A 26,095-nucleotide genomic window follows, 5' to 3' on the forward strand; every position below is an offset into this window, starting at 1 on the left:
TATCACTACTCTAATAGAGTTTCAGTTCAGAATATATTATGGTCTTTTTTCAGTAGATTTTCTCATTTAACTTCAGACTAACAAGCTAACAAGAGTCAACATTTTCATATTATAAGCAACTGACCCTCAAGTAAGCCTCCTTACCTGACGTCACAAATTGTCATTCACAACTATTAAGCAAATACTAAAGACAACAATAGTGAACAGCTTTTAAAAAAACTGCATAAACTCTAACATTACCCCTCCTTGTAGGTTTGTACAAATCACTACTGTAAGTCATATTTACCAGAGAAAAATTATGAAGTATTGTATTTGCAAGAACTCACTAAACAACAAAAATAAGCAAAATAAATGGAAGCAAAAATTCAAGATGACGATTTAAGTTTCAGTTATATTAAAGTACTACTTTCAAATGGAACCAAGTGACCGCAACACTTCACCTATTTTCCTGCCAATGTAAAATGATACAGAAATTACTGCTCAAAATAATAGAACAAAAACACAATGTTAGGAGCAGCAGCCCATGCACAAAATTTATTGTGTGCTATTGTTTAAAAAATACTTGAATAGTTCAGAACATGCATAAACTTTTCAACAGGGGTTTGTACAGATTGTACTTTTTGGCAAACAAGATGGAGATGAACTCTAGTGACTTAAGTTTCAAGTTGTATTCCGGGGGATGAGAAAGATAGGTAGCAAACAGCAAAATGTATAACAAAGTACAGTGGCAATCAGTACAGTTCATTATATTGAAACAAATCAGCATATGGTTTCAATTTTAGTTTAACCAAGCAGTCCTGCAGCTATCAAAAAACATGCAGTCTCGATTTTACACTTTCACTAGTGCCAGAACAAATGCTTATGCTCTGCATTGCCTAAACAAAAATATTTCCATAACATTTTCAGTTTCCTTCACAGAATTAAGAAAATAATAAAAAGCCTGTAGTTATTCAGCTTACCCAGTGATTATTAGCTATTTAAGCAACTTTAATACTCACAATAAACTAAAAGAACTCATACCATCTATATAACCTATAGATGTTGTTCCTGTAATCAGGTCTATATATTAAATATTTGCAAAATGAAAACATGCATGCACAAAATACAATGCCAAGCTTTACAGACTTGATATAAATCAAAATGTACTTTAACATAATGTACAAAGTTCAATTCAAAATATCTTAAAATTAGCAACTGCGTTATTTTTCAGACTTTTAAAATTAATATATTTAAATTCAAGGTGGGGAGGAGAGTCTCAAAAGCTGGTCGTAAAAGTTTCTACAATTTTTTTTTAAATCTGTGTTCAAGTACTAAACATTCCTACATAGAAATCTTCTCATAAGCCTTAACTAAAAATACAGTGAATATTATACAAGTTAGCAACATGTAAGGAACACACCTGAGGTCGTCATCATTTTATAGTATAACCAAATGAGATTTTTGGCATTTTTTCCATTAAACATACAGTTTTTGCAGCCTCAGACTCTTTTAAGACTATTCTAATCCGTTTTTTAAAGACACTTCATTAAATCAATGTCCATTAATAAATAGTAGCTCTTAGGGTTATATCTCAAACTTCGATGAAAACAAACAAAAAAAAACTAGGTTGATTGAAAAGAAAATCCCATTTGTAAACTTAAAAGTGTTTTCTATGACAAGCATAAAATGCTACTCTAGATGTGCTTTAGTGATAACAGCCCAATCACTTCCCCATAGCTCTCCTCAAGATTCAGTTGTCATTGTTGGAATTTCTTTAACTGTATGAAGCATGTTCACAAATATTCCATCATCACTTCTAGAGAGGGGCTGTTGCCTCAAATGCATGATGGTTTGTCTTCAGTGGGATGAAGTTATTCATTTTCCATATCATATTAACGAGTCAGTTTGACTGATCCCCTGGCTATTTCATCAGTTATCATGCCAAAAAGCAGTAATCTAGGAATTCTCAGGCAAGATACATGAGTCAACCAGAAGCTGGTATCCTCACTGTGCATTGTTGTTGCCAGTCCCACTGTTTCCATTGGCATTTGTTGAGTTTATAGAATTAATACCATCTTGTTGAAGAGCATCTTTTCTTGGTGGCATTCTCTCATTGATCCTATCCAAGCCTTTTGCCTCTTCAAAACTGCAGATTCTATGTTGCGGAGAAAATCCTCGTATTGCTTAACAAAATGCAAATTTCATAGGTCAGTAACAGAAAAATAAGCTGAAAATATACACCTTTTTCAAATAAAATGATTTAAAAAGACAGCTAAGAAATTAGCCAAAGGAACTTCTATGGCTCTACAACTATATTTAGTAAAAGTCTGTGCTTTCCTGGAATGTTCAACGGTAATTATGATTTCAACTAACAATCAGAATAGTCAATGGCAAATATTATTCAGGCGAGAATTAAGGGGACTTAAACCTACTTTGATGCTGAGCACTCTTGGTATGACCAGTTGCTTTGTTGCTGAGTGCCTCAGGCTCATCTTAACATCTGACGAAGTGGGTCTTTGCCCAAGAAAGCTTATGCTCCAAATGATCGGTTAGTCTACAAGGTGCCACAGGACTTCTCGTTGTCTTAACATCCTGTTCACTTCAATGGAATGTCAATAAGCAGCTTGGCAAGTGCAGTGAAGGCACAGCAGCACAAGTGTAAAAAATGCCTTCAGATTCTGCTTACAAATCCACATTCTTATCCTGCAGTTTGCATGCAGGCAAAACAGCAAACTATGGCACTAACTCTGTTCTAGTCACGTGGATGGTTAAAATGCAGAAAACCACAGTCTCAGAAGTCATCAGCTGGGCACTGCTTTAAACAAGAAATTGATATTGCTATTCTACATATAATTTTAAATGAAACAGGACATGCCTTCTTACTCGGCTCAATTTAGATGTAAAAATGGCTGACTATACAAAAAAGCTCTAGAATATTAAAACCCAAAATTTCCTGTTAGATGTGCGTGTGCAGTATCCACTGATTACAATGGAACAGAATTTGATCTTGGCAACCTTTTTGGATATCTGACTTCCATAATGTAAAAAATGTAGTCAATAAATGGTGTTTTGTAACCAAACTGGAAACATACTAAGGTGCAACATACTCCCAGCTGCTGTACTGTTTATTATTTGCTTCATTTAACACTATGATACAGGAAATCTAAATGTTTATGGAAAAAGCTCTTATTTACATAACATTATTACAACTCCACAAAATTCTAGGGTGATATTAACAAAGGGGCCTTTAGAGCAACATATTTGGTACAGCAGCACTGTAATTTGTTATCTATTTCCTTGACAGGTGTGTACACCTACCAGATAAAAATTTGGTCAGCAAACAACTTTCAAAATTACATAGTAAAGAGAACAAGAAGAAGTCTTGTGGCACCTTATAGACTAACAGATACTTTGGAGCATAAGCTTTTGTGGACCCCCTTCATCAGATGCATGGGGGGCAGGTTCAGAGGGGTATTTAAAGAGTGGGGTCCCAGTAAGAGGGAGGGCCAGAGCTGACAAGGTCTATTCAGCAAGGTGGAAATGGCCCAGTATCAACAATACTTATCAAAAGAGGAAAAAACAAGTCAGATCAGACAGGGGGATGTGAGCCTTTGTCAGAGTCTAATGGGGAGATATTAACACCCAGAGCAGAGAAGCTGCCTTTGTAAGCTGCGAGCCACTCCCAGTCTCTGTTTAATCCAAAGTTAATGGAGTCAAATTTGCAAATAAATTGCAGCTCAGAGATTTCTCTCTCCATTTGATTTTTGAAATTTTTTTGTATCAGGACTGTCACCCTTAAATCTGCCACTGAGCGTCCAGGGAGATTGAAGTGTTCCCCCACAGGCTTCTGTACATTTCCGTTCCTGATGTCTGATTTATGTCCATTTATTCTTTTACCGAGAGACTGTCCAGTTTGGCCAATGTAAATTGCAGTGGGGCATTGCTGGCACATGATGGCATATATTATATTAGCAGATGTGCAGGTAAAGGAGCCCCTGATGGTATAGTTGGTGTTACGTCCTGTGATGATGTGACATTAGACTAACAGATATTTTGGACATCGTCACAGGACGTAACACCAACTATACCATCAGGGGCTCCTTTACCTGCACATCTGCTAATATAATATATGCCATCATGTGCCAGCAATGCCCCACTGCAATTTACATTGGCCAAACTGGACAGTCTCTCGGTAAAAGAATAAATGGACATAAATCAGACATCAGGAACGGAAATGTACAGAAGCCTGTGGGGGAACACTTCAATCTCCCTGGACGCTCAGTGGCAGATTTAAGGGTGACAGTCCTGATACAAAAAAATTTCAAAAATCAAATGGAGAGAGAAATCTCTGAGCTGCAATTTATTTGCAAATTTGACTCCATTAACTTTGGATTAAACAGAGACTGGGAGTGGCTCGCAGCTTACAAAGGCAGCTTCTCTGCTCTGGGTGTTAATATCTCCCCATTAGACTCTGACAAAGGCTCACATCCCCCTGTCTGATCTGACTTGTTTTTTCCTCTTTTGATAAGTATTGTTGATACTGGGCCATTTCCACCTTGCTGAATAGACCTTGTCAGCTCTGGCCCTCCCTCTTACTGGGACCCCACTCTTTAAATACCCCTCTGAACCTGCCCCCCATGCATCTGATGAAGGGGGTCCACAAAAGCTTATGCTCCAAAGTATCTGTTAGTCTATAAGGTGCCACAAGACTTCTTCTTGTTCTCGAAGCTACAGACTAACATGGCTACCTCTCTGACAGTAGAGAGGAACACTAATGATATGTCTTGCACCACCAAGTGTGTTATGGAAAGTGATGAAAAGATTAGGCACCAAGCCACTAAAAATAAACTTTATCAAAAGCAACATGCACAAATAACCCCACCAACTAAAAGAAAAACAGAAAGAACCAAAATTAAACACTACCACTTTTTAAGTCATCAGGACAGAAACCACATATCATAACATGCTTTTTTTTAAAAAAAAAAAAAAAAGGGCAAAAAACTACTGCACATTTTGCAAAGGAACTAGGGGAAAAAAACCAAAATGATTTCTCATGAGCATTATCAAAGGTAGTAATTACACTAAGGGCAAGAAATGAATTTCACATATAAAAGAGATGAATCAATACAGTTGATTCATCTCTGGTTGTGCAAGTTGAACGTAAGACACACGCAAACAGAATACTTTTGAATTCCCGCCCAGACACCACAGATCTGTGCCACTGGCAAAGACTCTGATCATACCTTTTTCAGCCTCAATTGCCTCTACTGTGGCTGTACAGAAGTGAGCAGATGCATGCAAAATGAATAAGAAAGATGAAGAGTGTAATATCGCATAGCAGAAAAGTCAATGATCAATTTAATACATCACCCTAGCCCAGATTTGATCGCATAATATTCTATAGTGATAGTTTATGATTTTTTTTAAATGGAAGTGAAGTAACTCCTTTATCTTAAGTGACAGTTTATCAAATGCAGCATTCATATAATGCAACTTAATCTATAATTATATGTAACTGGCCAATTATTTCTTTATATAAAACTAACATAGAACCCTAAATACGGTTATGGTTAAGGGTATAGTTTAATTTCTACTAGGTTCTACAAATTATTTGAAGGTCCACAGTACGTTACTGGACTCTATGTTACCAACACACATGCTATAAAAGGAGCAAAATTAAGATTACCAGAGTTCTATTAGTAAGACAAAATACTAATTTAGTATGAGTGGATTTTATCTTTTGTTTAATGTTTGAGGGTAGTCCTTACACACATCTTTTGCACTTAGAAGCTGAACTCAGCACTTAGATTTTAGCACTGACTTCTGAGATACACAGGGACAATGATGCAAACTGAATTAAGAAACAAAATTCAGACGTTAGCATATACAAAGATCTAACAAGTCACCTACACTAACCACCAAATAGAAACTCACATTTCAGGACATCCACTGAGATATTTATAGGTGGAACAGCTTTGGAAAAATGCAGATCACAAAGATCTCAGCTACATGTACACTCGGACTTCTGTTAGTCAGGGGTGTAAAAAAGCCCACTTCCTTGACCAACATTCGTTACTGATTAGTCAGTGTTTCTAAAGTTAAGTAGTTGTAAAAACAGCTGTAACTTTTTATATTTAAGGATTCTTCAAGGTCATATATTATTACAGAATATCAGTCACCTGCTTTAATGTAAAAATTTATTAGGCCTAATAAGACTATCAGGATCTTAGCCATCTTTTTAATACAGTCTTTTAGTTTAGTATAAACCACTTACTACTAAATCTTTAGTGAAAAATGAGTTTTACTAATGAACATAAGTAATTTTGTGCATCTGCCTTCCATCAGTTCTATCTTTAAAACAGTCATTTAAGAGGTTTCTCCATTTAATAGAAAGCTTACACAATGCCAATAACTTCTTTGCTAAACTGATTCTTAGCAACAACAAAAAAATTGGAAAAGAAGAGAGATTATGATGAATCTTGGAAAACCAAGACAAAAGATTAATTTGTGATTCAGCCAGAAGAGGTTTTTGTAATTCTTTAAATTAGAGAAGTATAACTTGAATAAGAAATTAAAGACAAAACAACTATATAAATTATCTACTTTATGACTTAAAATCCCAGTGTTGTACAAATAACTACAATTTCTACAATGTTGCTTTGGAAAACCTGTCATAAATAGTCATCTGTGTTAAAACCTTGTATGCATAATACAGTACTTTCACAACACAAATTTACAATTACAAAAAGCTTCCTATCCTTAAATGCAAAGAGAAGATCTCTCAGGAGTAAATCAAATAGCCATTAGTGTAAATGATTGTTTTCCATGTTTATGATAAAAAAATGTTCCCAAGCAGCAAAAAGTACTTTTCTGAATTTCTTAAAAGCTAATTCAACTGCCAATTTGCCACATAAATTCATTACTCAGCCTCTCTCCATCATTCTTGTTACTCATGTGGCCTTTGTTTTTACTGTTTTACTTAAAAGACCATGGATACTGCTTTGCCTTGGTAAATTACGTAGTTTTGTCATAGATAAGAATGTCAAAACTTATTACCTAATTAATTCTACATCCACCATTATTCCAGAGCTATGGTAGCCAGCAGAGAGTTTACACACATTTTCCCTTAGCCCGCAGTGAACTTCAAAGTAGGGAGCCCAACTTGGAAGTCCTTACTCCATTCCCAGGAATGGAGCAGTGCCCTACTTTGAAGTTCAACTTCGAAGTACAATGTGTGCAGATGCTCTACTTTGAAGTTGTTTACTTCGAAGTTGTACTTTGAAGCATGCAACTTGTTATTTTTGTAGTGTAGATGCAGCCTATATATATTATTTAAACAGAATCCTAGGGCCAGAAAGGACCTAATGAGGTCAACAAGTCCAGCCCAGTACCTAAAACAGGATCAACCCTATCTAAATCATCCCAGCCAGGACTCTTGTCAAGCTAACACTTAAAAACCTACAGGGATGGAGATGCCACCACCTCTCTAGGTAACGCATTCCAGTGCTTCACCACCCTTCTAGTGAAATAAAATAAAATAAATACAAATACAACAAGAGTTTATTTAACCTTTCCCCACAATTTAGGTATTTTAGACTGGCTACCATTTCTGGTGTCCTATTCTACCTTCTCTCTGACAATCAAGTCTTCCTCCTGCGTTTAGTGGCCAACCCTGAACAAATTATGCAAGGATAGCTATATAGTTACAGAGTACGAGTATCAGACATTTTTTAACGTCATAGTCTCATACAATAACTTAATAGTTTATTATTGTCCTTTTAAGGTCTATCATACCCACTTTTTGTTTGCTCTAAAAACAAAACAGTTCTGACTGTAGGTATTTCTTGCCAACAATCTCAAGTTGGGCCCAAATCACACGTCTGAAATGTCACTTCAGTACTGCTTAATTTGGTTATTTATATCTGTTTTTGGACTTAAATATAAAATTTAAAAACATATCTGCATACACTTTATTCTGATTTTAAAAAGTTTCAGTCCCAGTCATCTCAACCAGATACAACCTACTAAAATAAAACTAAGCAGTGAACACGGACTGAGCTTTAACTATGAATACAGAGGCAAACGTGATTTTTTTTCCTTTATCAAGACAAGAGAACTTCACTAACTAGCATTATTGACTAGGAAACCTGTTGATCATTACTGAATTTTGTGAATGAGCAAGTGAACAAAAGCAACAGAAAAGCAAGGGTTGTACATAATAAAATATACTTTTCATTTATTTTTTCCAATGTAGTTTAGCTGTAATTGTTTATGATATTTCAATAATATACTGGTAAAAGTATTTAGTAAAAATAATGAAATCTTTTCAATGTGAAACCTCACTATACCATTGGCTACAAAATATTTGCCAATTTAACCAATTCTGTGATGTTTTAAGTATAAATTAGTGAGGTTCTATTATAGTTCTTTACTTCAGAACTTTACCTGTTGTTGTTTTGAAACTGTAAAGTAATGCATATAATGTTTAAAATATTTTATAGATTCTGTTGAAAGGGTGCGTATATAGTTAGTAGAAGAGAAAAATATAAATAAATAGGTGCACTTTGATCAGTAGGAACAAAAACATTTTAAGGAAATTTAATTGGATTATTCTGAAACAGTGAAACAAGGATGAAATAGCTAGTATTGATTCAGTTTATTAAGGAATACTGCAATGATGTGTTCTAGAGTCACTCAACTCCCCGTCTCCAAAAAACCCCAAAACCTCTCTTGCACACTTTCCACATGCCCAGCTTTCTCCTCTAGTGGCAATATGTTGCACATGTTAACAAAACATTTTTTCTAATCTCTGGTGTTTATAATGCAATATGAAGGAAAACTGGGAAATAAGGGAGAGAAAATTAGAGCACAGACTATTTTTATAAAGGTATCTCACTAAACAAAGAAAACACAAACTAATGCATTCTTTTGGTATACTCTGTATACCAACAGACACCATTTGCTGGGATAGACAACATTTACAAAACAATCACATACATAAACAGAACATAAACTGAATCTGTAGACATGCACCCATCAACAAGTTATTTTTTAAATGTGATCTTTATATTTCAAAGGTATTAAAGAAGAACTCTGATAAATTAACTGACAGTTAATATATGGTTTAAAAAACTTGATTTGAAATTTTTGAATTTTTCTTTATAAGTATCTAAATTTCAACATGTTAAAGCAGCTTCTCTTGGAAAAGAGACAGTATAAAAATATAATTCTGTTCACACACCAAAAATCTTTCAATAATGCTAGAAATCAGTGCTCAGACAGTGTTTGGTACTGTGCAAATACCCAAGACAGAAAGCTGAAATGCATTCAAGTAATTTATGCTTATGAGTGCTGCACCTGTGTAGTCCAGTTTCCCATCTGGTATTTTAGTTATCCAATACAATGAATCTGGACTTCATCCATTTGATACATTTTGTAAGAGTCTCGAGACAGTCTTGCTATGCCTACTTAATCTGTTATGGTCTTCTGAAAAGTTGATTCCAGGTTTAAACAAACAAAAAATATCAACTTTTACAAAAATATGAAATGAGCCAGATTACAAGTATATTTTGTGTAGAGATGTTTTTATTGTCATGCAAAAATATATGCACACTTAATAAACACCCTTTGATTTTGTCTTATTTACAAAATTTAAATTCAATCCCTTTATTCTCAACTGATTTTATAACAATTACGGAATATTTTTAATTACATTAATTTTCAAATGTGCAGGAGCAAATGCAGCAAGCCTCAAAACCAAGGTGCTACAACGTTATTTCTACATCAAGAGAGACAAGTGTCTGGGAGAGTGATTTAATTTAAACACTTATACAGACAAACAGCTATAACTAGAGAGAGACAGACAGACCTAAGAAAGCAGCTACATCTACAGAGGAAGGAAACAGCATATTACAAGGACAATTCAGGGAGGTCAATTATACATAGAACATTTGACAAACAACAGAGAACAAACTTTGGCATTAATTACCAGGGTACAAAACACAGCACATTGCAATCTGCCAACGAAGTGAAAAATCAAGCTCAGCAGCCTGCAGTTGTTTGTTAATACTCGCATCAAAGAAGTATTTGATATTCTCCAATTAAAACTATTAACACATCTGTAATAAAACTGTTTAAATGAAAAGTGGACAAGTAAAAATGAAGAATTACACTGGATGGTAACGTAATGATCAAATAACTCGAGTCCATTATCACCCCACATCTGAGACACTTTTGTGCCACCTGAAAATTCTTAAATTAACAAAGCTCAGACTGACAATACTGATCTAATACTACTAAATATTTGCTTTGAGTTTTATACCCTGGTTAGATATCCATTTCACATTGCCCAATTAACACACAACAACACTATGCTTATCTCAGCCGCTAAGACAAGAACTGAAAAGCATTAGAAATTCCCTGCATGCATTATGTGTAGTGTTAGTGAAAGAGTGAGACGTGCCCCAGTCCATCTGGGGCACAGCAAGTTGCATAACATCATTACCACTTTGCAGAGTCTGTCGTCCTCCAGCCAGCACTCCACTGGGCAGCATTCCAGTGGGAGTCAAACCCTTCAGTGTTAGCACACTTTCACTCTCCTCCCTAGAGCGGAAGAAAAGCAATGACAGGTTTTGTGCTATATAAAATACAGAAAAATATAATTTTGTTGTTTTAACCATGTCAAGATTTAACACAGCTTGAAAAAACTATCAAAAATGGACAAGAAATTAGCTGTTAGATATTCATTTGCAGGTCTGTCTCTCTCTAGAATTTAATAAATACGTACAATAATTATGGGACAGACTGCTTGCCCCTTCATACTTGAATGGTCTTACTGGTTTTATTAAACTATGCATAAGGATAACCGCTTATCAGTATGATCATACAGTTCACATTCTGACCCAAAGCTTCTGTAAGTTTTCGGGAGGGAAAAAAGTCAAGTTTGAAAAATATTACCAATTTTATCTGGTTTTTTTTCAGCGCGCGCGCGCACACACACACACACACACACACACACACACACACACACACACACACACACACACACACACACACACACACACACACACACACACACACACACACACACACACACACACACAAAAAATGAAGTAAACATGATTATGCCCTAATCATGGACCACTGTAGAAGCAGACTGCACTAAAATCTGTAACAGAATAGTCTTTAGTTTCATGACATTTTCCTACCCAGAGCCAATCCTCTTTGCTGTACAACTGTTATTTCAAGCTCTGTTCATAAGGTATGGACAGACATCGATTGCAAGGACACAGGCTGCGTTTACATTACAGTTCATTTCGAAAGGCAAACTTTCGAGAGCCACCTTTTGAAAGATCAGCTTTTGAAAGCGTGCATCCACACACCAGAAGTGACTGCAAACCGCCCTTTCAAAAGAGCAGTCCCCTCTTTCACGAGGGACTGTCCACATGTTCTAGGGCACGCTTTCGAAAGAAAGAGCCAGGAAACGCTGCAGATGGGGTCACGTAGCGGACAAGCCCTTCCTGAGGGTTGCAGCCCAGCTCTCCTTCACACAACACCCTCATTCTGCACACGCTGAGGGCTTGCTTGCCACCCACAGCACCACAGACCCTGGCCACGTGGAGGAGCCACTTCGAGGCACACTATGGATCCCCAGCAGTCCCCCGACACCTTACGCTTCAAGGCCATAGTCAGCCTGCTGGCCATGCTGTTAACTACCGTACTGCAGCAACTCCAGGGGGCTACTCGACAGCCACCCTTGGACAGGCTGCCCTCAGGGGGCGATGCCTGTGCCCCTTCCCCCGGGTCATCCAGCATCTGTGGGGCTACCCCACCAGCAATGAGTGATGTGACCGGCTGGTGCTGGGGGACTGGGATGACGGCCGCTGACTCCAGAACTTACACACAACCAGGTAGATGTTTCTGGAGCTCTCGCTGGCTCACTCCAGACCTCCAGCACCACGACACCCGGGTGTGGCCCACACTCCCCCTGCAGAAGAGGGTAGCCATTGCAATATGGAAGCTGGCCACCCCACCGTCGGGACCAGACTCCTGGAGGTAAGCCATGCTCGGGACACCCACCCACCGTGGGGTGGAGATGTGCTCCCAGACAGGGAGGATACTTGGACGCCAAAGAGAGGGGGTGGGGGAAAAGCAGGACAAGACAGAAGGGAGGGGGAGAGAGGATTGGGGGGCAGGGTGGGAGCTGGGGCCAGGGGGGAGGGGAAGGGGACACATGGAGCACCCCGGCACACAGTCACAGGTGTATTCTCCCCCCACCCCATGCAGGTCATCCAGGTGATCAACATCAGACAGGTAGCTATGTTAGTCTGTATCTTCAAGAACAACAAGAAGTCCTGTGGCACCTTACAGACTAATGACTCATGCATCTGACGAAGCAGGTCTTTGCCCATGAAAGCTGATGCTCCAAAATATCTGTTAGTCTATAAGCTGCCACAGGACTACTTCTTGTTCCAGGTGATCAACAACATCCTACGTCACTGGGTCATCTGCGTCAGCGACCTTGATGTCGCTCGTGTGGGGTTCAAGGAGCTAGACTTCCTCAACTGCTTCAGGGCTCTGGATGGGACCCCCGTTGCCATCCGGGCCCCGAAGCACAGCACGCAACATTTACCTGGGTGTCCCTCAAGGAAATCGGGGGAGGCCTGGGTGGCCCCTCTGAGGACAGAGGGATGACAAGGATCAATGCTGGAAACCCCATCACCACTCTGGGCTTCCGTCTCAGTGCCCACCAGGTGGTGGCTTCTTCCTGTCGCTGTGCCTGGCATCTCCTCAGGCCTTCTGTCAGGCTCCATGTCCGTCCTGGTGGTGTCCAGGACGTGGGTCAGCAGCGCTGCCTCCTTGGGCCCCAGGAGATGGCTGAGCTCCTGGAAGTGGGGAACAGGGGAGGGCCGCTGTCCCTGAGTGGTTGGCCACATCACGGGCCCAGGAGTAGGCCTGCCGCAGTTCCTTTACTTTAGTCCACATTTGTTCTGCTGTGTAGGCAGGGTTGCCCCAGGAGTTCAGGCCAGTTGACGGGCAGCTGAAGGCTGTGGCATTCCGGCACTGGCTGGTCATGTGGAGCAGCAGCTCCTCTTCCCCATAGCGCCAGCAGGTCCTTTATCTCTGCCTCGCTCCTGGAGGCAGCCCACTTTTTCGGCCCCTGGCTGTGGTCCTGGGAGCCCTCAGATGCCTGAGAGGGAGGTCCCTGCGGGGCATGGGGCTCCTGGCTGCTGCAGGTTTGCTCGGGGAGCTCAGGTGTCTGTTGGAGGGTATGCTGGTGGGAGCTTATGCTCTCTCTGCTGCCAGAATGCTCTCAGTTTCCTGCCATAGGTTGTCTGGGTCCCTACATCTTTAAATGCAGCCGGATGCACTGACCATAAAGCTCCACTTGTGCTGGCAGGGACATCTCCTCTTTCTAAAGCGCGACACGTGGGGAGTCTAAGCATTTTCTCTCTCAAAAAAGCCTTTTGAAAGAAGGCGATCTTCCTGAAACAGGAAGGCAGGAGGAACGTTGCATTCTTTCGAAATTCCTTTTGAAAGAGCACATTTTGTGTGGAGACGCTCCGTGGCATCTTTCCAAAGAGCCCCTCCTTTTGAGAACTATTTCTAAAGTACTCAGAATCATAGAACAGTAGAGATGGAAGAGACCTAAAAAAGCCACTGAGTCCAGCCCCCTGCTCTAAGCAGGACCAAACCCATCAGATCAGCCCCGCCAGGGCTTTGTTGAGGTGAGACAAACACCTCCAGGGATGGAGACTCCGCCACTTCCCTGGGGAGACCATTCCAATGCTTCACCACCCTCCTAGTGAAAAAGTTTTTCCTAATGTTCAACCTGGACCTTCCCAACCACAACTTGAGACCATTGTTCCATATTCTGCCATCTGTGACCACTGTGAACAGCCTCTCTGCAACCTCCCTTCAGTAAGTTGAAGGCTGTTATCAAGTCCCCCCTCGGTCTTCTCTTCTGCAGACAAAACAGTCCCAATTCCCTCAACCTTTCTTCATAAGTCATATGCTCCAGCCCCCTAATTATTCTGGTCACCTTCCGTTGGACCCTCTCCAGTGTATCCACATCCTTCCTACAATTGGGGCCCAGAACTGGACACAGTACTCCAGATGAGGCCTCACCAAAGCCAAATAAAGAGGAATTATCATTTCTCTGGATCTACTGGCAATGCTTCTCTTGATGCAACCTAATATGCCATTAGCTTTCTTGGCTACAACGGCACACTGTTGACTCATGTCCAGCTTCTCGTCCACTACAACTCCCACGTCCTTTTCTGCAGAACGACTACCGAGCCAGTTGGACCCCAGCCTGTAACAATGCTTGGGATTCTTCTGGCCCAAGTGCAGGACTCTGTACTTGTCCTTATTGAACCTCATCAGATTTCTTGCAGCCCAGTCTTCCAATTTGTCTAAGTCAGTCTCGACCCTGTCCCTACCCTCCAGCGTATCTACCTCTGCCCCTAGCTTAGTGTCATCCACAAACTTGCTGAGGGTGCAATCCAACCCCAATGTAGACAAAACCGCAGTGATTAGATTTGATTCAAAAAGACACACTACTTTTTCTCAGTCTCAAAGGTTAACTCACAAAATTAAAAAAAAAATTGTCTCCAAATGCCCCAACATCAGCAATCTTTTAAAATAACATGTGAAGCTAAAATTTTAACAAAGCTATTGGTTTTGGATCTATTAGATTTTTCTCTTCCAAAAGAACAGTGTTACTGGGGACAGACAGAAGGTATAATTACCTGAGAACAGAGAAGACTCTTGCCATCTTGCCAATTGCACGTATTTTATTTCTGATTATTTCTTTCCGTGCTGCAGCTGTACCTACTTTCAACGGAATAAAAAAAGGGATCTCAAGCTCATGAAGAGAGCCGCAATACAATACAAATGCATTGATTGAAAACAACTTTGTAAATTCAACAGTTTTTCTAAGTTCAATATCCAAAATAGTTAAGTGTGCACTATTTATAAAACTGGCCTTAAGAGAAAAAACCTCAGGTGAATCGAGTAAACATCAAAACCACAATAGTGTAGCTTTCATAACTATCACATTTCATTCTCATTGCTTTTCTATTACTGAAGTCTTCAGACACCTGAATCAGACAAGCCCTACCCGCACAAATGTAGCAGCAATTGACATATACAAGACACAAACGGTCACTGTTCTGGTACTGATTCTCTGACAACAACATGTAAACACTGGAAGACAGCCACCCCCCGCCCCGGTCCCTCTCAAAAGAGTTCCTTTGCAGAGTCAACCAATTTATGGAGGGGTAGTCAAGTTAGTCTGTACTCACAAAAACAAGTCACCCTGTGGCACCTGATAGACTTACATATTGTGGAGCATAAGCTTTCGTGGGCAAAGACCCGCTTCGTCAGATGCCCATGAAAGCTTATGCGCCAAACTGTCTATAAACTGCCACAGGACTTCTTGTTGTTTTTGTGAAATATGTGGAGGACTCCTTTACCTCCCAACTGTAAGACCTGTCTATTCTCTTTCATAAATTTGCACCATGTGCAGGAATTACCATTGTGAAGGACTGGAATATATGCTGCATATTCCACAAAAGACACAGGCTGTTTGGGAAAGATATAAATGCAAACCAAAATTAATAAGGAGACTCTAGAGCAGCAAAAAAGAGAGCCATCAATACATCCTTTTGATCTGCTACAGGACAGGAGCTCCCTCATCCCTACCACTTATTTTGGTTTAGTTTACTGTGGGCAAAAGGAAAGCTCCATAACTAATTTTTTTCTTTACCTTGCTGACCCTCAAATGGAGAGATCATCCAGGGACTAATCAACACCATTAAAGCCGTGGTCACTTCAAAATTCTCCTCTAAATAGTCAATCATCTGGGAAAAGAAACCGTCCACGCTGTGGTACATGGAGGCCATATGTTGTGTTCAAGCAAGGCAGGCCAAAAGGTGGAGAGCTGGGGATACAGATATCTGCCAATTCACTGAAAGAAATCTCTAGCCAAAAGCAAAAGTCAAGGGAGAGCAACCCATGGAATAAAACCCTCTAAGAAAATAGAGCAGCTTTTATGGTTGCATAGCTCAAGAAGGTCATGGAAGGCTCAGGAAACACTTCTTAGAAAGGAGACATATCTTGGCTGGATAAAGCTCTATATTATTTCACTAGCAGAAGGGCATGTTCCATTCCCAATGAAAATATTAAATTGATTTTCTTTAAAAAAGTCTAAAGTTTAACATGAACACTATAAACATTACCTGTTACTCTACTGGAGGGGGAAAAGGGGTATTCACTTCTAAATGACCCCTCAAGGACTGAGCTCACACCCCTGGGTTTAGCAGGCCAACACTCAAACCACTGAGCTCTCCCGCTCCTGATGTTGGCACCTGCTGCTCTACCTGCCTGCCCACCATAAACCCTTGCCTAGCTGGTGTGCTGGGGCGAGAGCTGCAGCAAACAGTACTGCAGGCTTTTCATGCCGTGTGGTATCCCACACATGCCATAACTTGGAACAGTGATTCCCAAACTTTCCAGCCTCACGCCCCCGCATTTCTTCCCCATCACCCAACCCCCCTTTAAAAAAAAATTCAATCTGCAAATTAAAATAAAGACAAAAACTTGATATAAAAATGTTACTTAAAATTAAAAATAAGCACAAATAGGGTTTTTTGGCCCCTTGACCTGGTGCAGCCCCAGCTGCCTCAGCCCTGTGCCAGCTGCCAGAGCTGCCCAAGCCAGCCGCCCGCCTGCCTGAGACCTGCACTGCCAGAGCCTCCCGCTCGAGCCCTGCACCGCTGGGGACAGCCACCTACTCCAGCTGCAGGCCAGCCATTGAGCCGCCCATTGAAGCCCTGCGTTACTGGGGCCAGCTGGCCGCCCACCAGCCTGAGCCACCTGAGCCCTGCAATGCCATGACCAGCTGCCCAAACCCCATGAGTCCTGCAAGCTGACCAGCTGACCAAGCCCTGTGAGCCACCCACCCAAGCCTCCCCCGCCCCAAAGCCAGGCACCACCACTCTTACCCCATCCCCATCCCGCTTACCCGAGGCAGACACCCTAGCCCCACATCTATCCCCATCCTCCTCCTCCTCCCACCCTCCCAAACCACACTCACTCACCTTTGCATGTGGGTCCTTGCCAGATGCCCGCTTTTTATAGTGGCTGTACCGGGTCACTCACATAAATGGCAGGGGCTGAGAGTCAGAAGCAAAGGCCAGCTCTTTCTTTGGGTGGGCAGAAATGATGGGGGGGGGGCGGGTGGCCTCATGCCCCCCCTGGAATTTCTGCACACACCCCAGTTTGGGAAACCATGCCCTAGAACACGGGTGGGGAACCTTCAGCCCACAGGCTAAATCCAACCTGAGGCTTGCGTGGATCCAACCCACAAGGCTCAAGGCTCTTCTAATCCCCTTCCACAGTGAGGTGAGCTGGTACTGACACTCCAGACGCACAAGGGAGCACTGACATTCAGTCCCACCTCCCACCCTACATGGCTGGAACAGTGGTGTCAGTCCCCCGCTGAAGGGGGCAGGAGCCTCAAGCATCCCAGGCTGGATCAGGAAGCTGCAGGGTTCATCACAGAATCACAGGGCTGGAAGGAACCTCAGGAGGTCATCTAGTCCAGCCCACTGCTTCAAGCAGGATCAACCCCCACTAAGTCATCACAGCCAGGACCTTGTCCAGCCGGGACTTAAAAACCTCAAGGGATGGAGAATCCACCACCTCTCTAGGCAACGCATTCCAATGCTTCACCACCCGCCTGGTGAAGGAGTTTTTCCTAATATCTAAAACTACACCTCTCCCTCTTCAACTTCAGACCATTGCTCCTTGTTCTGCCATCTGACACAACTGAGAACAGTTTCTCATCCCCCTCTTTAGAGCTCCCCTTCAGGAAGTTGAAGGCTGCTATTAAATCATCCCTAAGTCTTCTCTTCTGTAAACTAAACAAGCCCAAATCCCTCAGCCTCTCCTCATAGGTCTTGTGCTCCAGCCCCTGAATCATTTTTGTCGCCCTCCACTGAACCTGCTCCAGCAAATCCACATCTTTTTTATAATGAGGGGCCCCAAAACTGAACACAATATTCAAGATGTGCCCTCACCAGTGCCAAATAGAGGGGAATAACTACTTCTCTAGATTTGCTCAAAATGCTCCTCCTAATGCACCCTAGTATGCCATTAGCCTTCTTGGCTACAGGGGCACACTGTTTACTCATATCCAGCCTTTCATCCACCAGAACCCCTAGGTCCCTTTCCATCGTACTGCTGCTGAGCCAGTCGGTCCCCAGCCTGTAAAAATGCTTGGGATTCTTCCGCCCCAGGTGCAGGACTCTACATTTCTCCTTGCTGAACCGCATCAGATTTCTTTTGGCCCAGTCCTCCAATTTATCCAGGTCACTCTGGATTCTCTCTCTACCCCGCCAATGAATCTACCTCCCCCCTAGTTTTGTGTCATCTGCAAATTTGCTGAGGGTGCAACCCAGTCCCTCATCCAGGTCATTAACAAAGATGTTGAATAACACTGGCCCCAGAACCGGGTCACCCAGCATGCAGGCTCTGCCTGCCTGTGGACAGCAGCAGCTCTGCACTGGGAGCAGCAGCATAGAGAAGCTCTGTCCGTGCACTGACTTGCAGGCATCATGCCAATTGCTCCCACTGGCACAGTGCCACCTGCATCCCTCTACCCCAACCCGCCAGAGCTGACCCAGCTAGGCACCTCCAACCCCTGCCCCTCCTGCCCAGACTCCCCCACCTCAACCCATTCCTTTATTCTCCTCAATCCCTTCCACCCAAACTCCATACATCCAAATCTCAGACTGCTTCTTCGCCCAACCTCCTGTGTAGACCCAGCACCTTCACCCTGCTCCTGTACCCTGCCACCTACCCAGACCTCCAGCCTGTTCTCCAGAACCCCCTGCCACTACACTAAACCCCTCAGTTTTGTTCCCTTTCTGAAGCTTGGGGTGAGGGTCCCACAAAATCTACTCACCCCAGGCCTCAAGAAGAGTTAATCCAGCCCTGGGGAAAGCCCTGAGCCTTGGAGTGCGCACACACAGGGTGGAAGTGCAAAGGATCCCCAGATGCACTACTGAAGTGAGCGTCTCCTTTTTTTTCCCCTGATTATCAGCTGGGGGTGGTGTCCATGAGGGTGTTTGTTTGTTTGTTTGCTTTTTGGTTTTTATCTTGCATGTGACTCCCTCATCCCTTTCTTAGACAAGCCCCCTGGCTGCTTAAGTTATATTTGTTTATGAGGCACAACCAGAATCCTACCCACTGATCCTACTGACTGTGCAATATAATTACTAGTCAAACACAATCAGCAATAATATTATTCTCCAAGGGAATCACATAACCATTAGAAATATAACATTAACCTTTTGTTGTGTTCAATACAATTAAATTTTTCCTTCTAGTGACAGAATTTGTACAGACATCAAATATTTTGTTCAACAAATTATCACAATCAGAAAACTATTTCTGAAAAGTGTCCACAGTTTGGGGTTTGGGAAAATATTTGTAGCTACTATAGATTTAAGATAACAGATCCATTTTCAATTATTATAATACTTTTTTTCTATCTAAAACTATTTAGAAGATGCTAAATGTACCATACAAAAATACTCTGGAACATTGTATGAACATATTTCATGCACAATTTTAAAGTGAAATATTCATATTTAAAATCATTAGAAAGAATAAGAAACTACGTATCCTCTACACATGCAGGTCCAAAGATAAAATATTAGAGATAGATAAAAAAATGTAATTCTACTTTAAAAGAAAAAAAAAAAGAGAAATGGATGGAGAGAGACTTTTTTCATGCATGGAAAGACAAATGTTTTGGAATATGACTTCTGAGTACACAAATGAAAATATCTGAAAGTATTTCTAACAGACCGATAGAAACGTAAAAATTCTATGTATATGTATCTCAATATAGAAATGGGCTCTTCTAATATTCTATGGATCTATTATGTCATATTTCAAAACATTACTACTCTGTCTCATCTGTACCTTTTTTATTGCCATATGAGAGTTTTTCTTCAGATGGAGAGTGCAGGAGGAAAAAAAAGTGAACAATGAAGAAAAAAAGTGAGAAATTAGAGAAGACATATTATGCATCAGTGGTAATAAAGAATGAATTTGGAAAATAAAAATGAAGGAAATGGAAAACTGCCACACTTAAAAAGGTATCAGTTGAATAAAAAAATGGAAAATGTTGGATATATTTTACAATTCTGATAAACAAGGAAAATTTGTCAAGTATTTAGGGTCTCTATTTACAAAGAGAATATAAAGTACAAGTGGCATACAAATAGCACCATGCAAGCAGTTCAAAACACAAGACTGGGAAACAGTTCAACTACTGTATTAAAAAGCGAGCACACTCAAAAGCGCTAAGCAAGTCTCTGCTACAGAAACTAAAAGAAAGCCTGTCATTCTAGAGGGTAAAATAATCACTTTAGCGCATGAGAATACCACCCCTCCCCCCACCACACAACCCCCTCCCACCCGGCTAAGATTCATCATGTTAGTATTACTGTACGCTTAGGCATCAAGACCTAAGATTGCATTTTTAATTTTCATACTTCCAGTAACAACATAAATGTCAGGAAAGTTCAGATAGCTCACACAGATAATCAAAATCTTCAAGTCTGAAAATACAAATTTTTACCAACATATAATTTCTTTGTTACTGTTTTTTAATACATAAACAGTAAGCATCAAATTTGTAACAATTCCCGTTTATCCAAGTGTACTATAAAATTAATTCTATTCTTCAGATAAAATAAATTCTAGGCATTTTTGAAGATGTTCTCTTGAAGAATACCCTAAACAGTATTATTTATCAAGATGTCTATACTGCATCATGAGTCGTGGCATCTTTCTATTGTACGCACCTGTAAGGATCCTTGCACTTTTAAAAGGCATGACGTACCATAGGTTTTTACAGTTTGATAAAGCTAAGCTATGTATTTGTGATATAAAAACCCTTCTTCCAACATTTTCTGCTTTAAAACACAACCGAGTTAAAACATTTCTGAGAAAAGTCTTTTTTCCTCCACAGCTATAATTCCTTGCCTCACAAAAACAACATCATTTTACCTGTATTAGGGATATATACCACATCGGCTGTTTTTTGAAGGATGGCAATAAAGTAAACTTTACATTAAGAAACTTAAGAGCTTCTTATAAGAGCTAGATATTCTTTAAATATTGTAAGTAAATTACCAGTATAGTATTATTTCTAAGTTCTTAATAATAATGTATATCAAGAAGACACTTTTCACTGTAGTACACAAATAACTTTTCATAGACTTGGAGAACTTTTAGTCTAGGATTAGAATTTATGTTTAGTTTGTGATCTTTATATATACACACCACTATCACCTGCTAACAGGGGTTTATGCAAGAAAAAATCCTAAACATAAGCAAAAAGACATTTTGATTCTACAAATATAAAAAATACCACACAAACTCAGGGGATGGTGGAAGAACGACATCTTGTTTGGGTCAGGGACCACTGACCCGCAGAAAAATCAGTCTGGGGCCACACAAAAGTTAGAAGCAAAAGAAAACAAACAAACAAACAAAAAAAAAAAGGCAAAGGCCAAACAACCCAAAAACTCTCACTGACAATGGGAGCAGCAGGTGCTTCCCTGTTTCGCTGTTCTCTTTTCTGAGGGAGGGACAACAGGAGTTCACAGAGCCACTTCCTCCCCCCACCAGAAAGAGCCCACAGGTCGGAGGCAGCCCTGGTTTGCCTTAGCAGGTCCCTGAGGCTTGGGGATACTTCCCATGCAGCAGGGATCCAGCACTTGCACTCCAGCCCCACAAGGGGGCCATGGGGCTGAAGTACCAGTGCAGGCTCCCCAGCGTAGGGAGGAGAGGACCCCCAACCCTTGCAGGCCACATCAAGACAAACTACGGCCAGATCCGTCCCACGAGCCATAGGTTCTAATACTACTACTTAAACCCCACCCCGATATGAAAAAAAGAAAAAAATTAAAGTGAATATATTTTTCCCAGAGTATAATACAATTGGTCCAAGTCTCAACCACTACTACAGAATGTTTCCAGAAAAATACAGTACTTTAGATGTCAAGGTGATCTTACCGTCAAATTGATCTTCTCCCTCAGTCATTAATTCATCATCAGAGCAAATGCTGAGAACATTCACCAACATTTCTGTTACTGAGTTGAAAATAATAATAATGAATTGATTGGCTGTACACTGGTACTTATTTAATTCATATGTGAGATGATAAATTGTCTGCATTTACATCTGACAAAGTTTCTCAATCCCATATGTTTTTTTCAGCTTTTAGTAATCAGCTCTCTCAGACACTTCTTAATTTGCATGTTCATGGAATATAACACAACAAAAATGATGCTGCCCAAAGAGTGTGTAGAAATAGCTTTACCTGAATCTGATGTAAAACCAATGAAATTGCAGCTACACTATACACATAAGTTGATCAATTCAGACTAAAAAATTTGAGCAGTTATCAAATAAATGGGTACTATGGCTGTGTCTACACTAGCAAGTTCTTTTGAAAGAGTTTTCGAAAGAAGGGGGCTCTTCTGAAAGACCCCACGGAGCGTCTACATACAAAAAGTTTTCTTTGGAAAGTAATTTGAAAGAATGCGGCACTCCTTTGGAAATCCCTCTTCGTTTCCTGTTTCAGGAAGAGTATCCCTCTTCTAAAGCCTCTTTGGAAAGAAGCGTGTAGACACTCCACAGGGCCCCCTTTTTCGAAAGAGCAGTCCTCATGGGGCCTGATTTTTCAATCCCCGGCCCGTTCTTTTGAAAGAGCGGGGGCTGCGTGGACGCTCTCTTTTGAAAGAGCAGATCACTCATCTGATCCACTTTTTTGTGTGTGGACACACTCTTTTGAAAGAAGTTCCTGCAGAAGAGATTTTCCGGAAGGGCTTCTTTAGGAAGATATCTGTAGTTTAGACATAGTCTTCAACATGGCTGGGGGGGCTGAAGGTAAAGCATGATCGATCACTCTTTTCACGTGCTTGAAAAGAGTGTACTTAATGTAAAAAACTGTAAATCTGCTCCAGTTAGGTTACTCTTCCAGGAAAGTACCTTGTAATTCCATGAAAGCATATAGATGACAAGAAAAAAAAAATGAAAATTGTAAATCTTTCCAAGTATTTAGTAAAGGCGCACAGAGTTTAAAAGTTTAAACCAGATTTTCAAATAATCTTTAAAATATACAGGAAACACTTCAGATGAACGTGAAATATCCTATATTAATCGTATTAGTCATCTCTCTAGTACGTATTGCTGTACTATCTAATGAGGCCAAACTAAACCAAATAGTTTCTCATCATGCTTCACTGACTAGTCACCAAACTGACCAGTCATCTACACTGCACGACACTAGCAGCTGAATGTGGTGTAACTGAAACTACACTAAGCAGCAAAAAAAATCAGGATGTACCCACACTGCCGTGTGGAGCTTTGTCAGTGAAAGGTGCTGGGGCAAAAGGGAGGCAGCTAGGAAATGATCAGCAGCAGGAAGCTGCTGAAGTCTCTCCCCTCAGCCTCCTCTCTGCCAGACCCTTTCCCCACTGCTGGCATTTCTCTGCTGTAGGGAAAATACCTGGCAGCTCTTTACTCCCATAGTCTTTCCCAACACTAGAGAACTGGTAAAAATCTCCCTGCAGTAAGATTAGAGGCTCTGGCCGGCCACTCACCTCTCCCAGCATCCTTCCCTGCCTTGGGGAAAGGCTGCTGCTGCAGCAGCAAGGAGCTGCCAGAGTCTTTACCTGTTTCTAGGGTCCTACCCTCCAGTGGGGAAAGACCTCAGCAGAAAAGGACTGCATCACTACAAACAGCCACATAAGATGAAGCAAGGGCACATTGTCAGAGTGAACAGTGCACATCATGTCAGATTCGGGTGTGTCCTTACTCTACTGTCATACGTAGTGCCACGCTGCCTTCTTTGCCACCTGCGCCCACGCTGGCACTGCATATAATGTATGTAATCTACACTCTGCCAAGAGCACTAACCTCAAGAGAAATCCCTTTAGACAAATTCTACAATTCCAAACTTAATTTTCTCAGCGAAGGCTGTCCACCTTAATGAGCAACAAAGCACAACACATTTGTACTCTTGTAGCAGCTTTCATGAAAACAATTTCAACAGTACAGAAAGATCATTTGTCAATAGTCAAACAGGTTTGTATGCCATGTTGTAGCCATGTCAGACCTAGGATATTACAGAGACAAGGTGGGTGGCACAGTGCCTTTTAGTGGGGTGGGGAGGGGAGAGAGAAAGAGAGAAGCTTTCAAGCTACGTATATAGTTTTTCAGGTCTGAGTGCCTTTCCCAGAGCCTCACAGTTACACAGAAGACTGACGAGGTATGCGCTAGTGATGCTAAACTATCCGCTCAACCTTGTACTTCGCTGTGAGACTCTGGGAAAGGCATTCAGACCTGAAGAACAACTGCACAGATGGAAAGATTGTCTCCCTCACCAACAAAATCTGATCCAACAACAGGTATTACCCTCACCCACCTTGTTTTCCCAAACAAGTTTGTCAGCAGAATGGCTTGACAGTTTGCAAGAAATGTAAGGTGAAAGCAAAGGACAGGGAGAAAGGGAGGACAACGGGGCCTCCATGTGCTGCACTGCTGCCCGGTGGTGACAAGTGCTGCTCCCACTGACTGACTCCCAGCCAACGGAAGCTGCTTAGACAGTGCTGGAGGTGGAGGCAGCATGGAGCAACTCTCCCACTCCCCATGGCAACAGAGGCTTCTTCTGGGAGCAGCACGGGGCAAGACAGGCAGAGACAACTTACCTGAGGATTGCAGTCAACTAGCAGAGGTTACAAGATCTACCAGTTGATTGTGAATGACAAGTTGGGGGAGGGGGGTCACTATTCTACACCATGTAAGATTAGGAAAGTGTAATGAAATATCATATAGAGGGGAAAGAGTTCATTGAAATTGTGTGTTGAGTCAGACATATACTTCAGAAGGAAGGGGGTTTTATAAAACTATGCAGACAAGTACCTTTACCACTTCTAAACCTCCCTAAAAATCCATCCTTCCTTTGTTCCATCAGACAAAATTCTATCTACCTCAGTCAAAAGCAGGGTGAAGAGAACCAGCAGCTGTGGACTATATCATGGCCAATGTTCCCTCCAATTTTTTCTATCCATGGGCAGAATAATTTTTGTGATGTGCACTGAGGCATGTACAGCTGTGTACCACAAATGTGTTGCCCACTGTGGGTGGCTGGGGGTGTGCTGCTAATAGGCTGGGCAGCACCTGACTATCTGTTGGGCAACCATCCAAGCACTTAGCTTACAGGGAACAGTGGTCATGCCCCAAAAAACAATTCTTTACGGGCATGTTACAGTAGTTTCACCTGCGGAGTTACATAACTGTGTAAAAGGTCTTTTGGGGCACGTGTTCACAAGTCTGCACCTTACTGAGAAAAACAAAGGATTAGGTGGCAATGTTCCTTAAGAAAAATCATGAACTTAACCAATTTTTTCAGGTAAATATAAACCTGCAACACCCACATAAAACACAAAGACTTTCATGTAGTTTACTTATACAGCATAGTTTTCTACCTTTTTCTCCAACAAATGGCAATGACCACGTGAAGACATCCATAAAATTTGGTAACCAATAAGGATGCGGAGAACAATTGAACTGTCGAATATTCATCACGTTATTTTCATACTTTAACACAGCAGCTGCAAAACAACATTTAGGAAATAAAGCAAATATTTTAATCCTTAATACTAAATGTAGTTAACAAAAGCATAAGGAAGATCAGATTCATGATTACAAAAGAACATGCAGTACTAAAGCCCAGTTAGCCAGCATTTGGCTATCTGGCACATCTGGCTAGCCAACATGCCCAGCTGATGCTGCCATCATGGACCAGTGTCCCAGATGTGACGGGCTGCTGCAGGGCCAGTTTCCCACTGCCATCGGGCCAGCTGCCCAATGCCCCCAGCCTGGGGGGGGGGGGGGGCAATGGGAGAGTGGAGCTGACTGCCCATTGTCCGGGCTGAGGGGAGGGCAGGATGGGGCCAGTTGCTGGCCCCAGCTCTAATAACTGGCACATTTTAGATGCCAGATAATAAAACTTGTATTGTATTT

At 41.4% G+C, this 26,095-nt stretch overlaps 1 protein-coding gene across 5 annotated transcripts in view; it reads right to left on the minus strand.

Moving 5' to 3' along the window:
- Positions 1-507: 507 nt before the first annotated feature.
- Positions 508-26,095, minus strand: part of PPP3CB (protein phosphatase 3 catalytic subunit beta) — a 102,078-nt gene continuing 76,490 nt past the window's right edge. The window contains exons 9-14 of one of the 5 annotated variants that reach the window (XM_074999706.1): positions 25,558-25,683; positions 22,078-22,155; positions 14,730-14,811; positions 10,484-10,581; positions 5,223-5,252; positions 508-2,162 (exon numbers count right to left, since the gene is read on the minus strand). In XM_074999706.1, coding sequence (XP_074855807.1) covers positions 1,984-2,162; positions 5,223-5,252; positions 10,484-10,581; positions 14,730-14,811; positions 22,078-22,155; positions 25,558-25,683 — 593 coding nt within the window. In that variant the 3' untranslated portion in view covers positions 508-1,983. Of the gene's footprint in view, positions 2,163-5,222; positions 5,253-10,483; positions 10,582-14,729; positions 14,815-15,819; positions 15,843-19,974; positions 20,002-22,077; positions 22,156-25,557; positions 25,684-26,095 lie in introns of those variants that run through there. The other 4 variants (XM_074999705.1, XM_074999708.1, XM_074999707.1 and 1 more) reach the window with 4 other exon arrangements.

The sequence above is a fragment of the Carettochelys insculpta genome, chromosome 7 (assembly GCF_033958435.1).
Source record: "Carettochelys insculpta isolate YL-2023 chromosome 7, ASM3395843v1, whole genome shotgun sequence".
In the NCBI taxonomy this organism is placed as follows: Eukaryota; Metazoa; Chordata; order Testudines; family Carettochelyidae; genus Carettochelys; species Carettochelys insculpta.